The 22,552-nt window shown below is 28.5% G+C and overlaps 2 protein-coding genes across 6 annotated transcripts in view; both read left to right on the top strand.

Moving 5' to 3' along the window:
* The window catches only part of LOC135951159 (serine-rich adhesin for platelets), a 127,568-nt gene extending 119,937 nt beyond the window's left edge, over positions 1–7,631 (top strand). For 3 of the 5 annotated variants that reach the window (XM_065500746.1, XM_065500748.1, XM_065500747.1), the window contains 2 exons: positions 1,004–1,118; positions 6,865–7,631. In XM_065500746.1, the coding sequence (XP_065356818.1) occupies positions 1,004–1,118; positions 6,865–7,057 (308 nt within the window). In that variant the 3' untranslated portion in view covers positions 7,058–7,631. Of the gene's footprint in view, positions 1–628; positions 696–1,003; positions 1,119–6,864 lie in introns of all 5 variants that reach the window. The other 2 variants (XR_010575955.1, XR_010575956.1) reach the window with 1 other exon arrangement.
* LOC135952632 (cyclin-dependent kinase 12-like) lies at positions 1,123–1,844 on the top strand (the record flags this gene model as incomplete). The annotated part of the gene is made up of 1 exon (XM_065502644.1): positions 1,123–1,844. A coding segment is annotated over one exon (699 nt), but the record flags the coding sequence as incomplete, so codon positions are not given.
* Positions 7,632–22,552: the final 14,921 nt, after the last annotated feature.

Genomic DNA, 22,552 nt, shown 5'->3' with positions numbered 1-22,552 from the left:
TTCTTTTATAGCGTTCGAGCGGCAAAATCATCTTTCAAGGTCTCTTGTCTTCAAATCGTATGATACAAAATTTCCCGGCTTTTGAGTGAATCCTGCTGCTCGCAAACTTGCTGCTTGAGTAGCTCTTAATGATAATCTTCATGAAGTAATGCTTCCAAATCTTGGTCTTCAAACTTTTTTAACTGGCCTTGTGAATTGCATAAACCATCTCTAGCACGTCAAAACCGATGAAAACATTAGTTAGCAAACGGTTATTGACGAATATGTACCCTTCAAAATGACATATAAGTTATTAAAACCAAAAACCGCGTTCAAAAAATACGCCATCTATTGTAATTCCCGCATTTTGAGGCCATACACCCAATAAATTTACCATCCTAAAAATCATTTTTTTTTTGGAAATTATGGGAGGGGTCCTTCATAAAAACCTAAACTCGAATACTTCTCTGCTACGATATTTTCCTGGTCTAACCTGTGCGGCTCCGGTTCCTACCCTCCCAAAGAACCATTCACATAACTAGTTTTGTAACCCATTTCCTTTCCTTTTTGTGCCAAATTGTATTTTAATATTTCGTTATATTATTTATAAGTTAAGTAAATTATTTTCTAAATAACTTTTCTCTTACAGACCTGCTATTATTGGGCCTCTTAATAATGGGTGCCACACAGCCAACAAATTTACACAAAAGATTTAGGTTAGAAATCAAATCAAAAGTTTCTAAAGTAGTTTATAGAAACTTCACACAAAATCACACAAAAAAAAAAGCCAAATCGTTTTAAATAAGCACTCAGCACGTAGACTACATTAGTTTAGAAATATATATATGTATACAAAAATAACAGAGAATTGTCTAGAACTAATAATAGATGTGTTCATGTACTAAACATACCAAACAAATTTAAACAGATATTTAGTATGGGAACACAATAAATATTTATGTTTTTTTATAAGTTTAAAATTAAAATATACTTAAAACTAAATCCCTTTTTATTATTTCCTTAGGTCACTCCAGTCGTTCGACATCCCATCATCACCATGAACGATCAACGAATCCAGACAAACATACCAGCATCACAAAAGATTCGAAAACGAAGTCAGCAAATACTGAAAATACGACGTACGTAAGCGTAACGAATTTATCACACATACCAAACGAACAAAACGATAGTTTACAAAAACACGAAAGCACTAGTGAAAATCAGATCTATAGCGATATAGCTGAGACACAAACCAACAATGAGAAAATTCCACCTCCTAAACCTCCGCGTAAAAAACGCAAACAATCCCTTATACCCATAGCCATACCCTCTAAACCAGAAAGAGAACCTCCCTTGCCTCCTTTACCCCCCTTACCTTCACTCTTGAACTCACAAAGTCCGGCCAGTGAGTCACCCACTTATGAGTATAAAATCATAACGAAAAATATACCTCCCTCCTATTCCAATCAAAGTACGTTGAGAAAAAGTTCTTTACCCCGACCCACCAGTCGTTTGGCTATGTTGGTCAAGGCTAGAAAACCTTCTCTCAAACACACCCACTCCACTTCCTCGTCCTTTGCCTTCCTGCCCTATCTACCGGCCAAACGTAATTCGGATGTTAGTAATGTCTACGACAACTACATGTTATATGCGGTACCGGCAGCTATCAATACTAAGGCCTATAAACAAAATTTAGTTAATGATCATGCACAACTTTTCGGCTCTTCGGGTAATCGTTATCATCCCGCCTATGGAGGAGCAGGAGGACATGGAATGAAACGCAGAACTGTACGGAGTTCTGTGTCAACGCATCAACCATTTGGCATATGCACATGTTCATAGTACAGCTAAAGAATAAAAGAAAAGCTAGACAAGAAAAAGAGAGACGAAATAATGAGTTATCAAACGATCATGAGCACAACTCTCTCTTTATACTAAACTCACCTCAAACAAACTACTTTTTAAAAATGAAATTGAGCACAATCGATATTTTTATTTAAAAATAATATAAAAAAAAATGATACTCGCATATTTGTTTTGGCAAAACTACCTCACTTCTTCTTCACTTGTACTAAACACTCAACAAACTCAACTCAACAAAAAAAAATCACATTTAGCTAAATTTACACCCACCACAAACCAACCACCAATCAAAACAATCAACAAAATATTACACCATTTATTTTTTGCACCTTCTTGTATATTTAATATTACGCCATGTTTTACGATATGAACGATACGAATTCAAAATTTTTCCCATTCAAAAGAAAATTTTCAACAACGGCATCTCATTATATTTTGTTTGCAAAACTTACAAAACTATACAAAAAATTTTGGATTTATTTTTACTTTTTTACAGTGTAAGAAATGGCAAATTTTTTTTTTATTACTCTACTACTTTATTTTCAGTAGTTACTTTTTTGGTAGTGTTGTCTGTCTACATTTTGTTTTTAGCTTCACTTTAGTTTAAAGTAGTATCGTTCAGTAATTACCTTTTTAACTTAAACTATTATCTTTAATCTAATAACTTTTCAACAATTTAACTGCAATATCGAGCCTTAACTGCGAAAAAAGCTTAACCACTTTTTAATAAAAAAATCTATAATTTACGATCATTTACACACTCTGTTGAAATTTCACTGATGTAGCAAGTATCATTACGATTTTATACCAAAGGCAATTTTTTAAGTGCATATTGAAATAAAAAATTTTATAAATCACAAAAATGCTTTTCCAGCAAATTTGTGTGTTTTGGACTTAAGATTTTTTGCTGTTAGGGCTCGATATATTTCATAGTTTTATTAGCATTTTTCCATTAATTTTCTAAGAATCTTGAAATAACTAAACTTTAATCATACATTTTACATTATTTAATTTTTTTTATAATTTCGAATTTTAGCAATTTATTTACTTTAAATTTATCGTATTCAAATACTCAACATGAGTGGTTGCATCAACAAAAAGTTTATATATAGTGGAGTCGATATAGCCATGTCCGTCTGTATGTTGAAATAAACTTTCCGTAGCCCCCAAATAACTTTCATACATGATTCATACATCAATATATCCGTTATAGATCCCGTTCAGTTGCTATTTAAAATCGAGAAAATCTATTTTTTAACTATATCTGTATTACTAAGTAATTAATTTAGACAATATGAATATTTAATGATAGATATTTCAAAGTCCTTTGCAACGACGAATATAACTCCATAGTGTCTGACCTACAATGAGTCAACAAATATTTTTAAACCCGAATTTTTTTTTCCACCAAAAAAAAAATATATCATAATATTTTTTCACTATAAATTTAAAAAAAAAAAAAATTGGAATTTTGCTAACCTGAAAGTATTTAAAATTTTTATTTTAACGTATAACTTAGTGAAGGGTATATAAGATTTGGCACAGAGTTTAGCTTTACCATAGCTATAATATTGTTCGTGAAAAATTAGGAGCCCCTGTAAGTTATTCTAAAAAAAGTGAAAAAAGAACATAATTTTTTCCAAAAAAAAGGATACGAAAAAGCAATTTTTTGGCCATAAATGGCGCACTCTTAGCTATATTATTGCCATATATAGTTAAGCGGTATCGCCATGTCTAAATTAGCTGTTGGCCAAAAACTGGAGGCACCATTTTTGGAGGGCCCACTGATTTTAGAATCTTTGGAGATCCATAAAATTAAATTAGTCACCAAAATCGCCATACTGAGTATGTGGTTTTACTACCCTTTAGTAGCATAGTCAAACCTATACTGTCTGTGCACTGTGTAATTGGTCACAGCTCCCATATAAATACCACTTTAAAAAATACCTACCTGCTCTTATAATCATCGTTTTTATATTGAAATTCGAGATTAATAATCCTTATATATGTAAAAATCACCATAATAAATTCTATTGTATGAAAATCAGCCCATAATTGGTCATAGCTACCATATAAAGATGACTTCGGAAAAACACATTAACCTACAGAAATATCATATAAGTAAATATCGAACCAAAATTATACACAGATTAGTTATATATGAATATGCAAATTTCTTAATATTCATAAACCGGAGCTGTAAATGAATCATTAACTTTTTAATTAATTCGCGAATTATTCATGCACTGAATTAGCAAATTTTTAATTAATTATTTTTAAACAAAAAATTAATTGAATGAAATATGAGTCAATTCAAATGAATTTGGTAAAAATTGATTGCAATTCATTTCCAACTCAAATGAATTTGTCAAATGGATTGCAATTAGACTTGGGTAGTTCATGAACGAATTAGTTCAATTGAACGATTCCATTATTTCAACTAAATGAACTAGTTCAAATCGTATGCTCACTTAGTTCAGTATTGAACTATTGACTAAAATGGTTCATATGTACGCTATTAACTTAATGCGTGTTTTCGTTGTTTTTCCTGCTTCTTTTTATTCGAATTCCGACATAATGCCGAAAAAATAAGGGTCATAGAATCTCCGAATTATACGGCAACTGACAGCAAATTAAAAACCTCTAGTATCATAGCTGTTGTTTTAGTTCAGAACAGAGAGACAATTTTCTCGTTTCTTGTTCTTTTATAAATAGGTAGTTCAAAATTCAAAAAGAGCGATTGAACTAGAAGAGCTACCTAGTTCATATTTGAACTATGAACTAAAATGAGAGGTCATTAAAATGAACTATTAAGCACAAGTCTAATTTGCAATTCGTTTCCAATTCAAATGAATTTGTAGAATGAATTGCAATTCGTTTCTAATTCAAATGAATTTGTCAAAGGAATAGCAATTCATTCCAAATTCGTTTGATTCATTCAAATGAATTGCAATTCAAATTAATGAAATCAAAAATGAGTTGCAATCAATATTTTACAGATTCATTGGAATTGAAAACGAATTGCAACTCTTTTTTTAGTGTTTATAAAAAACCGAGTTTTTAAAAAACCGGTTTGTCGGTTAACCGAAAATTGTACTTTCGTCCTCTGCTATTAAGAATTATTATAATTCTTAAAAATGTTTAGCTTTATATTGGTTTCAAATCAGACCAAATGTTGGATATAATGTGTATACAATGAATATAAAAATTCATCAAAACATGAGAATTATTGTTTTTAGTCCCAAATTTTATAAACCGGTTAACCGAAAATCAACATTTTAAACTAACCGGTTCGCAAAAAACCGAAATATCGAAGAAAAACCGGTTTTTCGGTTAACCGGTTATCCGGTTTATAAACACTATCCTTTTTACAAATTCATTTAAATTCAATTATTTTTTGATGTGAAACGAATTAGTTTAAAATTTAGCTAATTCGTAACGAATTGAAATCAAAAAAGAATGAATCAGCTCTCTCACAAACTTATTAAATTTCGATTTATATTTATTTTAAATTTTCTAGTAAAATGAAAATAAAATTAAAGACTTATGTGCTGTTTTTCTAGGACGTTTTACATGTATTTTGTTTTTATTACAATAACAAAACACATGTTAAATTTCCACTCAAAGTACTCGTTCGCTATAGAAAAACAGCACATTATTTTTGAAATATAATGTGCTGTTTTTCTATAGCGAACGAGTACTTTGAGTGCAAATTTAACATGTGTTTTGTTATTGTAACAAAAACAAAATACATGTAAAACGTCCACTCAAAGCACTCGTTCGCTATAGAAAAACAGCACATACATTTTTTTAGTTAGATTTAGTTTTTGTGTTCTAAATTTCCAATTGAATTACAATTTATATTTTGTTTTTTGTATTTATCCCAAAGTTTTGTTATATCATTAATGTGCTGTTTTTCTATAGAGAACGAGTGCTTTGAGTGGACGTTTACATGTATTTTGTTGTTGTTACAATAACAAAACACATGTTAAATTTCCACTCAAAGTACTCGTTCGCTATAGAAAAACAGCACATTAATTTTATTTTTATTTAATTTTTAAGATTTTCATTTTCATAAACAAAATTTTTATTAATGTATATTTTTATTATTAAATAATTTTCAGTTCATCTATTCTTTAAAATTCTTATCGTAAATTTTTTACTATGATGTTTTTAAATAAAATCAACATTAATATTTATTTCTTAATAGCTATATTTTTTTATAATTTCGTATTTTATTTATTTCTCATTTTTAAAATTTTTAAATTTATCGTAAATTTTTTAATATGAGCGGATATTAAATTGAAACAAAAATTATTTAATTTCGAATAATATAGTTATGTGTCAATTTCGAATTTTTTTAGAATCGTAAATTTTCTAATTTCAGAATTTCAAAATAAATTAGTTTATCAGAAAGATAAAATTTTGATACATTTTAATAATTTTTTTAATAACATATAAAATTAAAATCAATGTTCAATCGCTTTCGCTCTCTTATTACTAATTTCGAATTTTAATAAATTTAATTTTATTAATTATCGTTAATTTTAATTTGGTATTTAAAAATTTTAAATGATATAATTTTAAATATATATTATTCTTAAGCCAAAATCTAACTAAAATCTTATATAGTTTCTAACTGAATGATCTTATCTGTACAATTAACTCATTAACAATTTTGCATTCATTTTTATATCGTATTTCGTTTTATCAACTGGCTATGAACATGTTGCTCTAAAAAATCCAAAAAGAACTACTTCCGTATATCGTTTTTTCTCTTACCTTTCTTACACAAACATCATCGTATCTGCGTTGTTTTTACTATTGCTCTCATAAGTAGCTATAACCTTTTATTAGTTTTCGAAATTTTCATCTGAAATACTATCGTATACTTTGGTAGTTGCTAAACCTAATTTAAAACTGTAGTTTAATTAAAAGAAAAATATTAACTTTTTTTAAAATAATATAATAATTTTATTTTAAAAACTTATAATCTTATAAACGTTTGTTTAATTTTTATAGCTCTAGTAAAAATGCCCCACACCATCATCAGCAGTCACATCATCGCTCCAAGGAGCGTCAAGAACGTCAGCATCATCATAAATCCAAACGAGACGAAGATCAAACAGAACATGTCCATGGTTTAAAATCGGCCATTATTAAGACCACAACGAAATTACGTGATAAATCACGCAGCAGAAGAGAAAAGAAATGAAATTAAAAGAATTTAAACAAATTAACTTTTAACTAACTAATCAAACGATTTTAATTATTATTTATTTCAAACGATACGATATTAAAATTTTAAGCAGTTCCTGGTTATCTGCCTTCCCTTTTATATAAACTTTATAATTTATTATTTAACTATTTAAATCTAACTCGCACTTATGACTTTGAAAAGTTGCATTCAGCTGTAATCCAGTATTGTCAGCTGTAGTTAAACTTTTCCCCCCAAAAACAAGTATTAATTCATTAATTAACTTACTTTTTTTCATTAGAATTATTAACTTTATATGATACTCATACGATATTATTTTTATTTTATTATAAATTTTAAGTTTTAAACAAAATTTATGTTGTTTTTTTAATGTGTGTGTTTTAGTTTTCTCGAGAAATTATTATAATTTTTTTGTCTTAAAGTTTTTTAGTGTGTTATGGTTTCATATACATAAAATGGTAATTAAATTAAGTAAAATTTTGTGTTATTTTTCTGTAATTTATTTAATAAATATTAATAATAATAAAAAAAACCTACAAAAATTGAGAGAAAATATTAAAAAAAAACACAACTGTTTTATTTGGGAATGGTAACCAAAAATGTGAATTAAATAAGGTATAAAAAACTATTTTTTATTAAAAAATTGAGAATTAAATAAAATTCGAAATTAGATAAAAGTACACTCGTTTTAATTATACTATCATTTTTAAAACTTGTTGTATTTATGTGCTTCAAATATTTACGATAAAGCTAAATTTAAATAAAGAAAAATAATATTATAGATATTTTGAGTAAGAAATTAAAATCGTAATTGGCAAATAATCTACAGATTACAAATATATGATTTTTTTTAAATAACTGATGATTTGAAAATATTTACGATAAAGTAAAATTTAAATATTTAAAAATTTGGAGTCAAAACTAAAATTCGTAATTAGCAAACAGAATGCTGACTTCAAATATATATTTTTTTTAAATAGGTGATGACTTTAAAGTTTTAAAATATTTACGATAAATTAAAATTTAAATAATTAAAAATATAATTACAAAAATTTTGAGTCAAAACTAAAATTCGTAATTTGCAAATAGTATACAAAATTTAAATATATGCATTTCCTAATTATTTGATGATTTTGCGAACTCCAAATATTTACGATAAAGAAAAATTTAAATAATTAAGAATATAATTATTAAAATTTTGAGTCAAAACTAAAATTCGTAATTAGCAAACAGTGTGCAGATTTCAAATAAATATTTTTTCTAAATAGTTGGTGAATATATGTGCTTCAAATATTTACGATAAAGTTAAACTTAAACAATAAAAAATATAATTCTGAAAATTTTGAGTAAGAAATGAAAACCGTAATTAGAAAATAATCTGCAGATTCCAAATATATACACTTCTTTGGAAAGCTATATACAAAGAGCCAAAATCTATTTATGATAAAGTTAACTTTTATTAAATCTTTAAAATAATTAAATCCGAAATTAGAATAAAATTAATGCATCACAGAAATATTTAAATTCTAAAAAAATATGATAGAAATAACCAACATTTGTTTACGATTAATACGTAATATTACTGGAAACGTAAATACTGAACCTTTAAAAGCCGGGTTACGCTTATATCTCGGCCATTTATGAGACAATTTGGAGATTAATTAAAAATGTCATTGATGTGAAATAAAACAAAAGTGCAAAATAAAATTTTGCTTGAATAATAAAAAAATATAATTGCTAAATGTTTTTTAGTAAAAATTTATTCTTTTGAAATTCGAAATTAGATAAAAGTCCATTTGTCTTAAATATACCAACTTTTTAAATAGCTGATGAACTTATGTGTTTCAAATATTTACGATAAAGTAAAATTTTAATAATTAAAAAAATAACTGTAAACATTTTGAGTAAGAAATGAAAACCGTAATTAGAAAATAATTTGCTGAATTCAAATAAATACACGTTTTTGGAAAAATATATACGAGCAGCTAAAATCTATTTACGATAAAGTTAAGTTTTTATTAAATCTTGAAAATAATTAAATCCGAAATTAGATGCATTACCAAAATGTTAAAAGATCCCAAAAAAAATATGCAAAAAACAGAAATTTATTTACGATAAATATGTAATTTTAACAGATCCATAAAACAGAGTCTTTTAAAATTCGTGATATATTTCTCTAAACAGTAAATGTGGGTTACCCTTCCTGATGTTGAAGACATTTTTTTTTTTTGCTTTAGAGATAAAATATTTTTTAATGATTTGTTTATTTACTTTTCAAAAAATGCCGCATGCTTTTAAAATAAATAAAATATTTTTATATGATTTCTTTCTTGTTATCTCAAAGTACTATCTGTTAAAAAAAAATAACAAAAATTAACATAGATAAACAAAAACCATAAATAATTTTAAATACATAAATAGTTACTACTTAATATAATTATCGTAAAAAAATTTCCTAATAAAAATTAAAAAATTTGAGGGAATGAAATGCATTTTATTAATATGTATTATTATTTCAACATTATTGTTAAGTGTTTGTTTGTAAAGCATAATTTTTTTCTAAAAAATAAACTATTTTAGAAATCTACATATTATGATCTAATTTCGGTTTTTCTAAAATTTTAAAACTTGTTTATTTTAATATATAATTTCCTATATATTTGGTCAATTCACAAGGTCTCCTATCATGTCATATTGTTATAATGTCCTAATATTTCACATTGTTTTAAAAATGTTATTATTTCCTTTCAAGCAAACAATTTCCTAAAATAATACTACTCTGTATCACACAATTTTCATATATCGTAAACTTTATCGTAAGTTTTACTCCCTTATACCAATGTGTTTCAACAAAAATGTTTATAGTTTTAAATTCCTTGCATATTTCTCTAATTTCGGTTTTAATTAGATTTTAAAAATAGTTTTTTTTTTCAAAATAATCATACGTATGCATTAAAACCAAATCAAGGGTAAGAACCTTATGTTTCTACATGTTTGTCATATATTTAACAGATACGTAGACATCTTCCCATACACTATATATTTCTTTCTATATGAATATAAATATATTATCTATTTAATTTCATTTTAACTGATAACTAACTGATAATGAGTATGTAAGTGTTTCTGAAACAAAGCACAGTCAATAAAATAAATGAAATACGTTAACGAAAAAGCTTTTACTTTTAACTAAAAAGTTGTTATCATTTCTTTGTATGTATAGGGATAAAGCTTTGTAAAAAAGTAAAACCTTTTAATAAATGAAATATAGAGAAAAAAGTTGACAGTAGAGTAAAATCGGTCGTAACGAATTTTTTACACCTTTTCAACAAACATTTTTGTAAAAATATAACAAGTATATTAAACATTTAAAATTAATTTGTTATTTCGTTAGCAAATATTTGAAAATGCTGTACTAGACAATTGGTTTTTCAGACTTCTCTTTAACAAACTTTGCTGTGAAACACCAAACCTTACCTCACTTTACTAATGACTTACCGTAGAGTATCCAAAAATATTAACTTTCCTGATATTATTTTGACACATGAGTCGTAGTAAATAATAGTACCCAGCAGTTCTAGGAGACTGTACCGAACTAGTGATTTTAACTATCATCTACCGTGACAAATAGTTACTTAACTAGCTACATGACTAGTTATTTTAACACGAACATGTCCTAAGAAGAGCGTCAATTAACCGTTACTGATTACAATGAGACTGTCTGCTAGCTGGTCCAAAGTAGTCAACGCATTGCATTCACATACCTCTTCAATATAGTAAGTTACCTTACTAGCTATCTAACTATTTATTTTAACATACAGGTGCTAATTGACCTCAAATTGACCTCAGTTAAAAACACATCTCATAGACCGTCCAATACCGACCATAACCGATTGCTAGTAATCAAACCTTCCTCCTACAACTCTCCTATAGATTACTTGTGGTGGTAAAATAACTAATTTATAAAAAGGAGTACAAAGTAAACGTTTGAAGCAACTACACTCTAGATTACTTGGAGACACTTAAGTGACAATTGGCTTCATGCTAGGTTACCTGGGATGTATAAAGTAACCAATTGACTTCTATTTGCACTACGATGAGCACACATATGTCAAAAGTGATCAGACATTAATAAGGGCAACATTCAGCCCAATTATGAATAAAAATTCCCCGAGAGTTTTTCCCTTTTCTCATTTTTCCTATTCAAATTCAATGGGAAAAAACTCCCAGGGAACAAACTCCAGCGGAATTTTTTATTCATAATTGGGCTGATTGACTACCTGCTTATCTACTGGGTACAGAAAATTTTCTTTTATTGTTCGTATTATTTGTTCATAACGTATGTCATTTTACTTATTTCCTACCAAATATCACTTGTGATTTAAATGCGGTAAATTATTGCGGTTTAGTTGATTTTTATATGTTGTAACAGTTAAACGTTTTCTATTCTGTTGCGAGAGAACTTATTTGTTTTGGAAATTAAATAGAAATAATTAAAAAAAAAACTTGAAAGATAAAAAATATTAATTAATTGTTTATATTGCTGTAATCTTTAATTAGCAAGAACGTTTTTTTTAAAGAAAAGTGTAAGTGCTAAAAGACAATGAAATATGTTCAATGAAAAGTTTTTTATATAAGTTAAAAAACATTTAAATAAATTATAATAATAAAAAATATTTAAATAAATTAAAAACAAATACATTATATTAAAATTATTTAGAATGAAAATGAAAACAACTAAATATTTATTTCATAATAAATGCTGTATTACCCGTATTAGTCAGAATTTATAGATTTTATTAAGAATTTACAATTTATATATAAAAGCAATTCAATTGAAGATACTTGTTTAGTTATACGAAATATAAGTTCATAATAAAATTATTAATTTAATATTGTTTTTATCAATCAATTAATAAAAGTCCGAGTATAGTTTGTAGGTGAACCTGATCCTCCAGAGGCCAATGCAGTGGCATAGCAGTACCTTTATTATCCACATATTCTCCTCTTCATTGTGAGAACAATTTAAACTCATTCTGATACGCTTTAATTTAATATTGATTTTTAATCAATTAATAAAAGTCGGAGTCTAGTTTGTAGGTGAACCTGATCCTCCAGAGGCCAATACAGTGGCAGAGCAGTAGCTTTACTATCCACATATTCTCCTCTTCATTGTGAGAACAATTTAAACTCATTCTGATACGCTTCAAAGGTGGAAAATTCTGTCATCATAGGTTCCGCGATAAAAAAGATGTAAGACTGTAAAGTATCTAAACCACAGAGAAATGAAAAAAGAAAAATACAACAATTTAAAGCCATATTTTCAAAAGGGGGATATAGACACCTTAAATCAGCTTTTATTCAACTATTTAGAAGTTCAATTTTTTATGGACGCACTCCTTACTGACTAACCGTAAAATGAGATCCGAAAAAATATTTAATTTCTTCGCTCCACCATGAGTTTGTAAATTGAATATATCGGGGAACAAATGTTTGTCGTCATATTATTTTATTATCGGAAACTGGTGGTGAAGTGGAAAAAATAAGGGGTCCAATAGACCAGACATGAAATTTATGGAATTTTCAAGAGTGGGATTTTCCGCATTATAATATTTTTTAGCTTTTACTGTAAAACATTTGTACAATATAAATTTATTCAAAGTATTGGCTATGACCTTTTCCCATCTTTCTGATAACATATTAATTCCGAGCCAAAAGAATTGCTCATGTTTTGGAGGCCAAGAAAGAATCAAGCGTTTCCCAGAGAGAGCGTTTTAAATCGATCAAAACAAATAGTAGTGGAACAGGGCACGCTCTGGAATATAAAACAGTTGAGGCAAAACTTCCTAACCACTTCATTCTATATACTTTTTAACTTTGTAAATCTTGTGATCCCCGTGATAATCTATGAATGCTTCCGAAAAATTAGACTAGATTTGGTCAATAAAACATCAAAAGTGTCTATAAGAATTCTAAAAAACCTGGTTCTTTCCCTTGAGAGCGAGAGCTAGAGCATTCTGGATATTACACTAGTGGCAAACAACTAAGTTCCATCTCTTTTAACGTCCATTCATCAAATCTTTGTGCCACAGATTTGTCGTTAGCAATTTCATATCTACGGATGCTATATCGACAATTTAGAATACATTTCGATCTTATTACGTATGGTCAACGACTAGACCTAAATTTCCGACTGAAAAACAGTTCTAGTATCGGCAATCGGAGAGAAAACCAGATACCAAATTCATCATCCACATCCAGTACATGTTGTCATTTTTGAACCGTCAGTATACACTGAGACTACGTCACCTATCTTCTGTGTCGGTATTCTGATCTGAAATATCCTGACAAAGTTCGATGTAGATACTACATAATGCTTCTGCTGCCTCAAGTTCAGGCTTACTTACTTACTTGATGTAGGAGGGTCTCATGAATATTAGAGCCGACTTAGCAGAGATGAATTTGAGATAGATATTAAAGAGAGAGGTTTCATTGGTGTAGGTACTATATAATACGTCTGCTTCGCCAAGTAGTCCCACTGACTCTTCAAATGTTAAAGACGACTTACCGGAGAGGAGTTAAACTCGTGGAGTCATTAATATCAAAAAAGGCTTCTCGTACAGAATGGAAAGCCGTGTTTTAGTGTCAAATGCTCTCCATCACACAACACCATCTTAAGTCAGAAAATATCATATTATGAACCCTGTGTACATCCAGTTACAATATGAGACCCCATATCTCCCTAAAAGGGTTTTTACTAAGATCACTTAACTTATTTGTGCTAATCAAAACAACCGCTCATATTTTAAGGCCAAGACGGATCAAGCCAATATCGGATACACTGTTCCAAACATAAGCGTATCCCAGAGAGCGATCTGCTTCGATTGGAACAAATAGTAGTCGGACGGGGCAAGTTCCGGGTGAGGCAAAACTTCCCAACCACTTCATTATAAATACTTTTTAACGGGCATTGCAATATGTGGCCGAGTGTTGTCATGATGGAATATTAGAGTTTCAAGTCTAGCCGTATATTCTGGGCATTTTTTTGCCAAACGAATCAGTTGTATTCAGTACAGGTTCCCTTTGATGTTCTGGTAGGAACCTTTTGAAACCACCGAATACAGAGCATAACTTTAGCGATTCGGCTGGTGGGCCAGGCTTCACATACGATCTCTTGTGCTTCGAGTTATCGTAATGGATCCATTTTTCATTGCAAGTTATGATTCGGTGCAACAATTATTTTCTTTTATTGACTTCAAGCAGCATTTCGGATATGCAAAATCGCATTTCAAGTTCTCTCGGCTTCAATTCGTATGGTACAAAATTTCCCTGCTTTTGTATAAATCTTTGAAATTGCTGCTTGATTAGCTCCCAATGATTTTGCAAGCTCTTGTTGAGTTTGAAAAAAATCTTCATGGAGTAATGCCTCTAATTATTGGTCTTCAAACTTTATTGGCTGGCCTGGGTGATCTTCGTCATCCGTGTCAAAATTACAACTTCCGAACTCGCACATTAATACCGATGGAACAAATTCACCGTAAGGTTTGTAAAGAAGTAAAACAAAACATCCCGCATATGACACTTTGGTGACAGAAAATTCGACGACTTGGAAGCGAGAATAAATGACAGTTATTAAGAACAAAAACTGTGTTCAAAAGATCTATCCGTCTATTGTAAATCCCTCATTTTAAGTCATACACCCAATAAATGCAATAATCTTAGATTTCAGTTCGTTTCCAAATCGAATTTAATTTTGCAGAGATATTACAATGTAATATACTCTGTATGTTTTCAAAAAAATCAATAACAATTACAATACAATCCTTATTTTTCAATTTAAAGGTCATTTTAAATGCTAGAATATTCAATTCTAATTGACAGCTGGTCACGAAAAGCTCTAGACAATATTTAGCAGGAGTAGGCATGCACAAACAAGCACAGAAGCTATTTAATAATTTAAATATCATGTTAATGTTTTTTTTTTTTTCTTTTTTTCTAACAGTAGTAAATAATAACTCGAACAACAAAAATAAATAAATGTTTACACATACTCCAAGAGATAAATAGAAAGTAATTAAAAGGTTGCTAAGACCATAGAAACATAGAGCGGAAACTAAAAAAGTACTCAAAATAATCACACATATGAGCGTTGTTTTTGTTTTCACATAGTTTTTTCTACTAATACATTTTCACCACTTAGGTTTCTGACAACTGAGTTAGGTCTTTGACAGGAGAGTTTCGGCTCTATGTCTATTCTCTATGGCTAAGACTTCAACCCTTCAATGGCTTTTTTTTAAATATTGATTTATAAATCTAATTGTTTTATTTTTCTTTATATTACTAATGAATTATTTGGTTTAACTCTTTTCCAAATTAAAATATTAATTTCACAATATATTTTAGAAAACAACTCAGAGCACCAGAGAGATAAGATGCACCCTTTGCCTTCCATTCCCTTACCCAATACCTGACATACATAGTATATCAGATATTGGTCAATACTTGGTGATAACTACACGTATTCTAAACTATATAAAGCTTTTTACTACATTTTATTGTTGTTTTTTTTTGTATTTTGTTTAGTAAATATTTATTTATGTGTGAATTTCAAACACTTGTGTTAATAAATCATTGATAACTAAAAAAAGCAACAAAATTTAAGTAATAAAAACGTTAACACAATCGGTAGTTAAGAGTATTAGACAAAGGTGAAAAAGCAGGTGCAGATAGGACACAGAACAAATACTTTAGCAAAAGATGGTTTGAGACTTTTTGAGTCATCAATGACCACTTTAGGTTAAATTTAGTAACAAAAAAAAAAAAATTATGAAAATAGAAAATATGTAAGAATATGGTGGTTATTTTTACCTTCCCTTGAGACATTTTTATTGAATTAATAAGTCACTGAAAGTTTATGAAGTACAGTTTAAAATAGTATCCAAAATTATTAAAATTTAAATAACTCAAACTATTTACAATGATTTTAAAAAATGTTATTGAATTAATAATACTCATACGCCACATAGGCCACACAAAATTATTATAGCAAACGTTCTCATTAAAACCTACTCTAGAGATAAATTTCTGACTACATAGTTACTGGAAGAAATAAACATAAGTCTACTGACAAAAATCTAGCGCTAAAACCTCTTTACCCTTTAATAAATTACAAATAAGACGTTATATTTAAAAGAAATTACTGAAATTTCAATATCGTTTATTTTGCTTAAATAAAATATGCCATTCCTTTATTATTTTAGTCTACACCATTTCCAATTGTATTTCAGAAATTTCTAATTATATTTCAGAAAATTCCAATTGAATTTCAGAATTTTCCAATTATATTTCAGAAATTTCCATTTATATTTCAGAATTTTCCAATTATATTTCAGAATATTCCAATTATATTTCAGAATTTTCCAATTATATTTCAGAAATTTCCATTTATATTTTAGAAATTTCTAATTGTATTTCAGAAATTTCCAATTGTATTTCAGAATTTTCCAATTGTATTTCAGAAATTTCCATTTGTATTTCAGAATTTTTAATTTATACTTAAAAAGTTTCTAATTGTATTTCAGAATTTTCCAATTGTATTTCAGAAATTTCTATTTGTATTTCAGAAATTTTCTTTTGTATTGCTATTAGAATTTTCTGAAATACAAATGGAAATTTCTGAAATACAATTGGAAAATTCTGAAATACAATTAGAAACTTTTTAAGTATAAATTAAAAATTCTGAAATACAAATGGAAATTTCTGAAATACAATTGGAAAATTCTGAAATACAATTGGAAATTTCTGAAATACAATTAGAAATTTCTGAAATATAAATGGAAATTTCTGAAATATAATTGGAAAATTCTGAAATATAAATGGAAAATTCTGAAATATAATTGGAAATTTCTGAAATATAATTGGAAAATTCTGAAATATAAATGGAAAATTCTGAAATATAATTGGAAATTTCTGAACTTCAATTGGAATTTTCTGAAATATAATTAGAAATTTCTGAAATACAATTAGAAATTTCTGAAATACAATTGGAAATGGTGTAGTTTTATTAAATATTTGCTTGCATTTATTTTATCTAATATTCGAACAAAATTAAAAACAAATTTTTCTATATATTCCCATTAAACAAAGAACTTTGCTAGACTAAATCTAATCAGTTTTTTAGTACAATAAATCAAAGTCTTTCGTTGCTTAAAAATAGGACACAAATATTTTAAACAAATGGAAATTGTTTTAAACAAATTAAATTTTATGATATCAAAGTTATATCAACCTTAAGTATTTTGGGAATATTATAAATTAAATTTAATATTTCTAAACTTTAGGTTTTAAATATTTCCTTGAAAATAGACAGTAAATGTCTTTCAACCAAAAATATCTAATCGCTATTTGTTTGCTATCTAATGAAACAAAAACAAAGTTGGAAAGCTATATTCGGCTGTTTTATATCGAATATTTCCCCAACCTTAGAAGAAAATGTAACGTTTAGGTAAACCGTGAGATAAGACCATAAATATTTCCAAAAATCGAGTAAATCGTAGCTCATAAATCCGCTATTTATGGACAGATTTTGCTGATTTTCAATAGCGAAATTCTAAAATGATATCCGGACCCTCTGGAAACTTGGCTTTAACCAATAAACTGACAGATGGTTATCATTGTATTTACGTCCCTATCTATATGGATACAGAATGTATATTCCATGTATGTACCTGGTAAACGAATGGAGTCATAATCACTTCAATCAATATCTTAATCCCCTCAATCAGTTTAGATTTGCTTCGTATTGCTTCCTGGATTCATACACTTCACGAGCAAACAATAGATTCGAGTTTCTGCTCTCTGTTTTACAAGAGAGAAAAACAAAAATATTTTGTTTCTCTCGCTTTACATACTTAAGCTCTTTTTTTGATAACCAGATTGCACTGTGGGACAGAATTAAACTATGTTGAAATAAATCTTACATTTCTAATTGGCTAATCCAATTGACATGATATTTCATGGACTTCACAGAACCATAAGGAGCAGCGATGTGTGGTCTCAAAATAGGGTAACTCAGATACACAAAATTGTGAAATTCTTGAGAAGATTTTAATATAATCTTAAAGTCCTTGATTAGGTGATTATTAAGTGACTTATACGCATTTGAAAATTCAAATTTCACCTTAACTTGCCCGAGTTTTTCACAATACCGAACATAATTTTAAAGATACATATGTATATGGTTTCCAATTCCAAATATTCACAATTTTAAATTTTGATATTGAGAAAATGTTGAATTTTTATATTTTTGCTTCGTATTCACTATAGTTCAAAGTATCACTTTTTCCGTGCGAAATTCCAATTTCGAAGTTGTTATTATTCATTATTTTTTATTGTCAACCTGTTACTAAAACTCCAATGCAAACAAATTCGCAATTGGTTCTTGTAAAATACAAAATACGGCTTGACAGCATGCCTTCAAAGTCAAAGTTTCGATACATTTTTAAAAAATTTTGAATAGTATCAATATTATATTGTAACTTTTAACCGTTAATTGTGGAAAGTGTGTGAATAATTTAAATAATGTTTAAAATGGAAAACAACGAGACGTCTAAGTACTTAATTTTGCTTTCCTAAATATTTGGAAACTATTTCCCTTTATATTAAAAATTACAATTTTTAAATATAACCTTAAAGTAATTTGTTTTGATTACAAAACTTTAACTTTATAGAAGCTTTTAAAAAAATGTTAACGTTTGTTAAACTTGAAATTAAAATAAGTAAATATACTGAAATGTTGTGAATTCATTTCACTTTATTTCATACTGCGCATTTTTGCGCTTTCTGAGTAATTTAATTTTTTCTAGGTTACTGTGCTATAAAAAAAATTAACTTTTTGAAATTTGGCTAAAATAACGCCCAAAAGACACAAAGTATGATGCTATTATTAAATATATTGTGAAGAAAATTAGTGCTCCTGTTATTCCTAAGGGCTGTAAGAAATTATTGGATGAAAAAGTCCGCCATTTTGTCTACGATTACTTAAAAGTAAAATGTCAAAAATGAAGGCTTAATGGTGATATATGCTTTCAGATTTGTATCTTAGGTTACCAATGACATCCACAGCACACAAGCTATTAATACATTCGAAGCAGATGATAGAAAACACAGACGAAGAAACAGGATCGTTTTAAAAATTGAACATACCCGAGGTGTCCTACTATGGGGACCCCTGGTCGCACCCCTGGTGGGCCCATGCGGTCAAAATTCAAAATTTAAACTCGTCAACACTTCTTCTTTGCGCATGTCAAATTTTATTAAAATCTAACTAAGGACTAAGGACTTAGAAATTACAGATTTATTTCCCTCTTTTTTTATATACCACTGTGCGAAGTTTTATTTGATTCTTCAATTAATATTTTGAATCAAATGTGTTTACAAAATGAATTACTGATTCAACTAAATTGACTGAAAACTAATATGAAATAATTTTTTTTCTGATCAAAAGCAATGAATTTACTTTATTTTTCTCCTGATGGGTCGACAGAGGGTTAATTTTTTCTTAAATTTGTTGAAAATATAAGTATTTCTACCTATGGTCCAATTTTAGTATCAAACAGTAGAATACTTTAATAGTTATTAATTTCGCACGGAAAAAGTGATACTTTGAACTATAGTGGTATTGTAGAAAAAAAGTTTCTTAACTCCCTGTCTATACTTGATACATTTTTATCATGATAAACGTCAGAATGGTTGTCAAGATAAAAAATTATCAGGTATAGTCTCCATTTATTAGTATTATTGCTTCGTTATGACAAAATTGTTAGTGCTTTTGCTAAGACAACTTTGTCTTGACAACAAATGTCATTTATTGTTATGATAAATATTTGTCAAGTATAGACAGTGGGTAAAGAACTTATAATGTTAGAAGCATGAAACGTATCTCAACAGGAATTGCTTTAAAATAGAAAACACCTAAAATATTCTATAGAGGTTTCGCTAGACCCTTACGAATTTAAACTATTGGGTATGTAGGATCTACAATAGATAGCGTTTCTTTTGAACGCACTTTTTGTTTTTAATAACTTATATATCATTTTGAAGGGTATATACTGTCACTTAGTTATTGAACATTATAGTGTAAACAAAAATTTTTTTTTGCTTCGAAAATGTCGAATTTTGTGTCAACAAAGCATCATATGCGGTAAGTTTTGATTTAATTCTTTAATTTAAAAAATAGTGCAACTTGCGAGAGATGTTTTGTTCGGTTCAGAAGTGGTGATTTTGACATGAAAGACAAAGACCGCCCAGGCCAGCCAAATATGTTTGAAGACGAATAGTGGGCACTATTCCATGAAAATTGATATAAATTTCAAAACGTTTGCAAGCAGCAGGATTCATCCAAAAGCAGGAAAATTGGGTACCATACGAATTGAAGCCGAGAGACCTTGAAAGTCGATTTTGAATGTCCGAAATGAGGCTTGAACGCTATAAAAGAAAATAATGTTTGCACCGAATCATTACTTGCGATGAAAAATGCATCCATTACGATAACCCGAAGCGTAAAAGAGTATGTAAAGCCCAACCAACCAGGCGAATCGACTTCACAGCCAAATAGTCATAGCGCTAAGGTAATTCTCTGTATTTGGTGGGAGCAAAAGGATGCAATCTATTATGAGATGATGAAATCTGGCCAAACCATCATCCCAGAATATGTGGCCAGACAGATAAAAGTTAAAAAGTATTCAGAATGAAGTGGTTGGGATATTTTGCCTCACCCGCTTTATATTGTAGACCGTTCCCTGCCTGACTACTATTTATTTCGATCGATGAACAACGCTCTCTCTGGATATGCTTCACTTTGGAACAGAGTATCCAAAATTGGATTGATTCGTTCTTGTCATCAAAAGATGAGCTGTTCCTTTAGCTAAAAATAAAAAGTCACAGATTTTGAAGTCAAAAACACTATATTTCATATCGACATTTTGAATTTAGGCTAAGTGTTCCAAACTCGCAAACCTGTGATTACAAAAATTATAATAGTTGTAAATACTATGATGTATTCCAAATCGGACCCGGATCAAATGTGCAATTTATGTGCAAAACTCCAAAAATAAAATAGGGATTTTTGGTTCGTTTTTGGGGAATTCCGGTTTTATATTCCTAAATCCTATATTTGTTTCCACCTTTACATTTGTATGTTAACGAACAAATCTTTTATTGAATATTGAATATTTATGGATTCTCTAATTTCAATATTTTGTTTCCATCTTACAAAAAAAAATTTAAATCAATATTTTGCACGAGTCAAAAAATATGTGTCTTAAAAGTTGAATATTATAGTAGAAATATTAAATTTAAAAAGGCGCAATTATATTGAAGTAACGACGCAATGGGTGTCTAAGCGGCTCCACGGCTTATTGCCTTATTCTTGTTTTGGTTGATCTATAATCAACCCATATTTGAGAATTTCCTCCTGAATATGTTTCTAATTTAAACTTTTTAACTCCTTATTGATGTTGCTGCTTCTTATTGATACATTTTTAATGGCATCATGAGTTTCCTTTTTAAATTCAAATTTAATTGGTCTGCAGTATTTCGTAGAATATGGTGTTTGATTTTTCAAATATCCTTTGTTTACATCTTATTATTCGAAGGCTCCGAGAGTTCCTTCTTGAAGTTATACCTCTGCCGAAATCGGTTTGATTGTAATAGTGTCACTTGGTGACAAACAGTCCTTCTTAGCAGCTCAGATTACCATAACTTCAAATTAATGTGAACGAATCAGATTTCACGGTTTTTCGCTTAGAATGCGAAGGAAATCTTTCATTTGTGATTGTGAAATAGACAAATATATAAAGTTTCTCTAAAAATAAACATTTGGACTAACTTTTCGATCCAACCTTATTACTCCAAGATCATGATATTGCAATGTTTTTTCGAGGATATCAAACACTTGATAACAGGTTATCTGCAAAAATATCAAAATATTGGTCGTAGAAACAAAAAATATATGTATATATTCTGGGTCCTCATAAGCTTCTAAGACGATCTAGCGATGTCCGCCTGTCTGTTAAAAACACGATAGGGCCCAAACAAAAGGAGCCAGATAACTAAAATATTCCACAAATAAAAAAACTCATTTAAAAAAAAATTTCGTCTATACATGTAAATACAAACAAAGTTTCAAAGACATGTAAATTAAATATGTCAGTTGTTATACACAGAAAAAACTATTTCTTAAACCGTTTCAATTCAAATATATGTATATCACATATTGAACTGGTTTCAATTATTTTATAATTGAATCAAGTATTCATGTGCTCAAAAACAAAATTTTCTGATATTTTCTATTGAGTTTTGAATTTGATAATTTTGACAATTGAATATACAATTTTCGTTATTGGTTGAAATTTAAATACAAAAATTATTGAATGGATAATTTTCGTAATTGAAAACACATTATTGTTATTTTTTGTGTTTTCAATTACTCAA

Source organism: Calliphora vicina, chromosome 2 (genome assembly GCF_958450345.1).
Source record: "Calliphora vicina chromosome 2, idCalVici1.1, whole genome shotgun sequence".
In the NCBI taxonomy this organism is placed as follows: Eukaryota; Metazoa; Arthropoda; class Insecta; order Diptera; family Calliphoridae; genus Calliphora; species Calliphora vicina.
The sequence above is the reverse complement of the archived record's forward strand: the minus strand, read 5'-3'. Positions and strand labels throughout refer to the sequence as shown.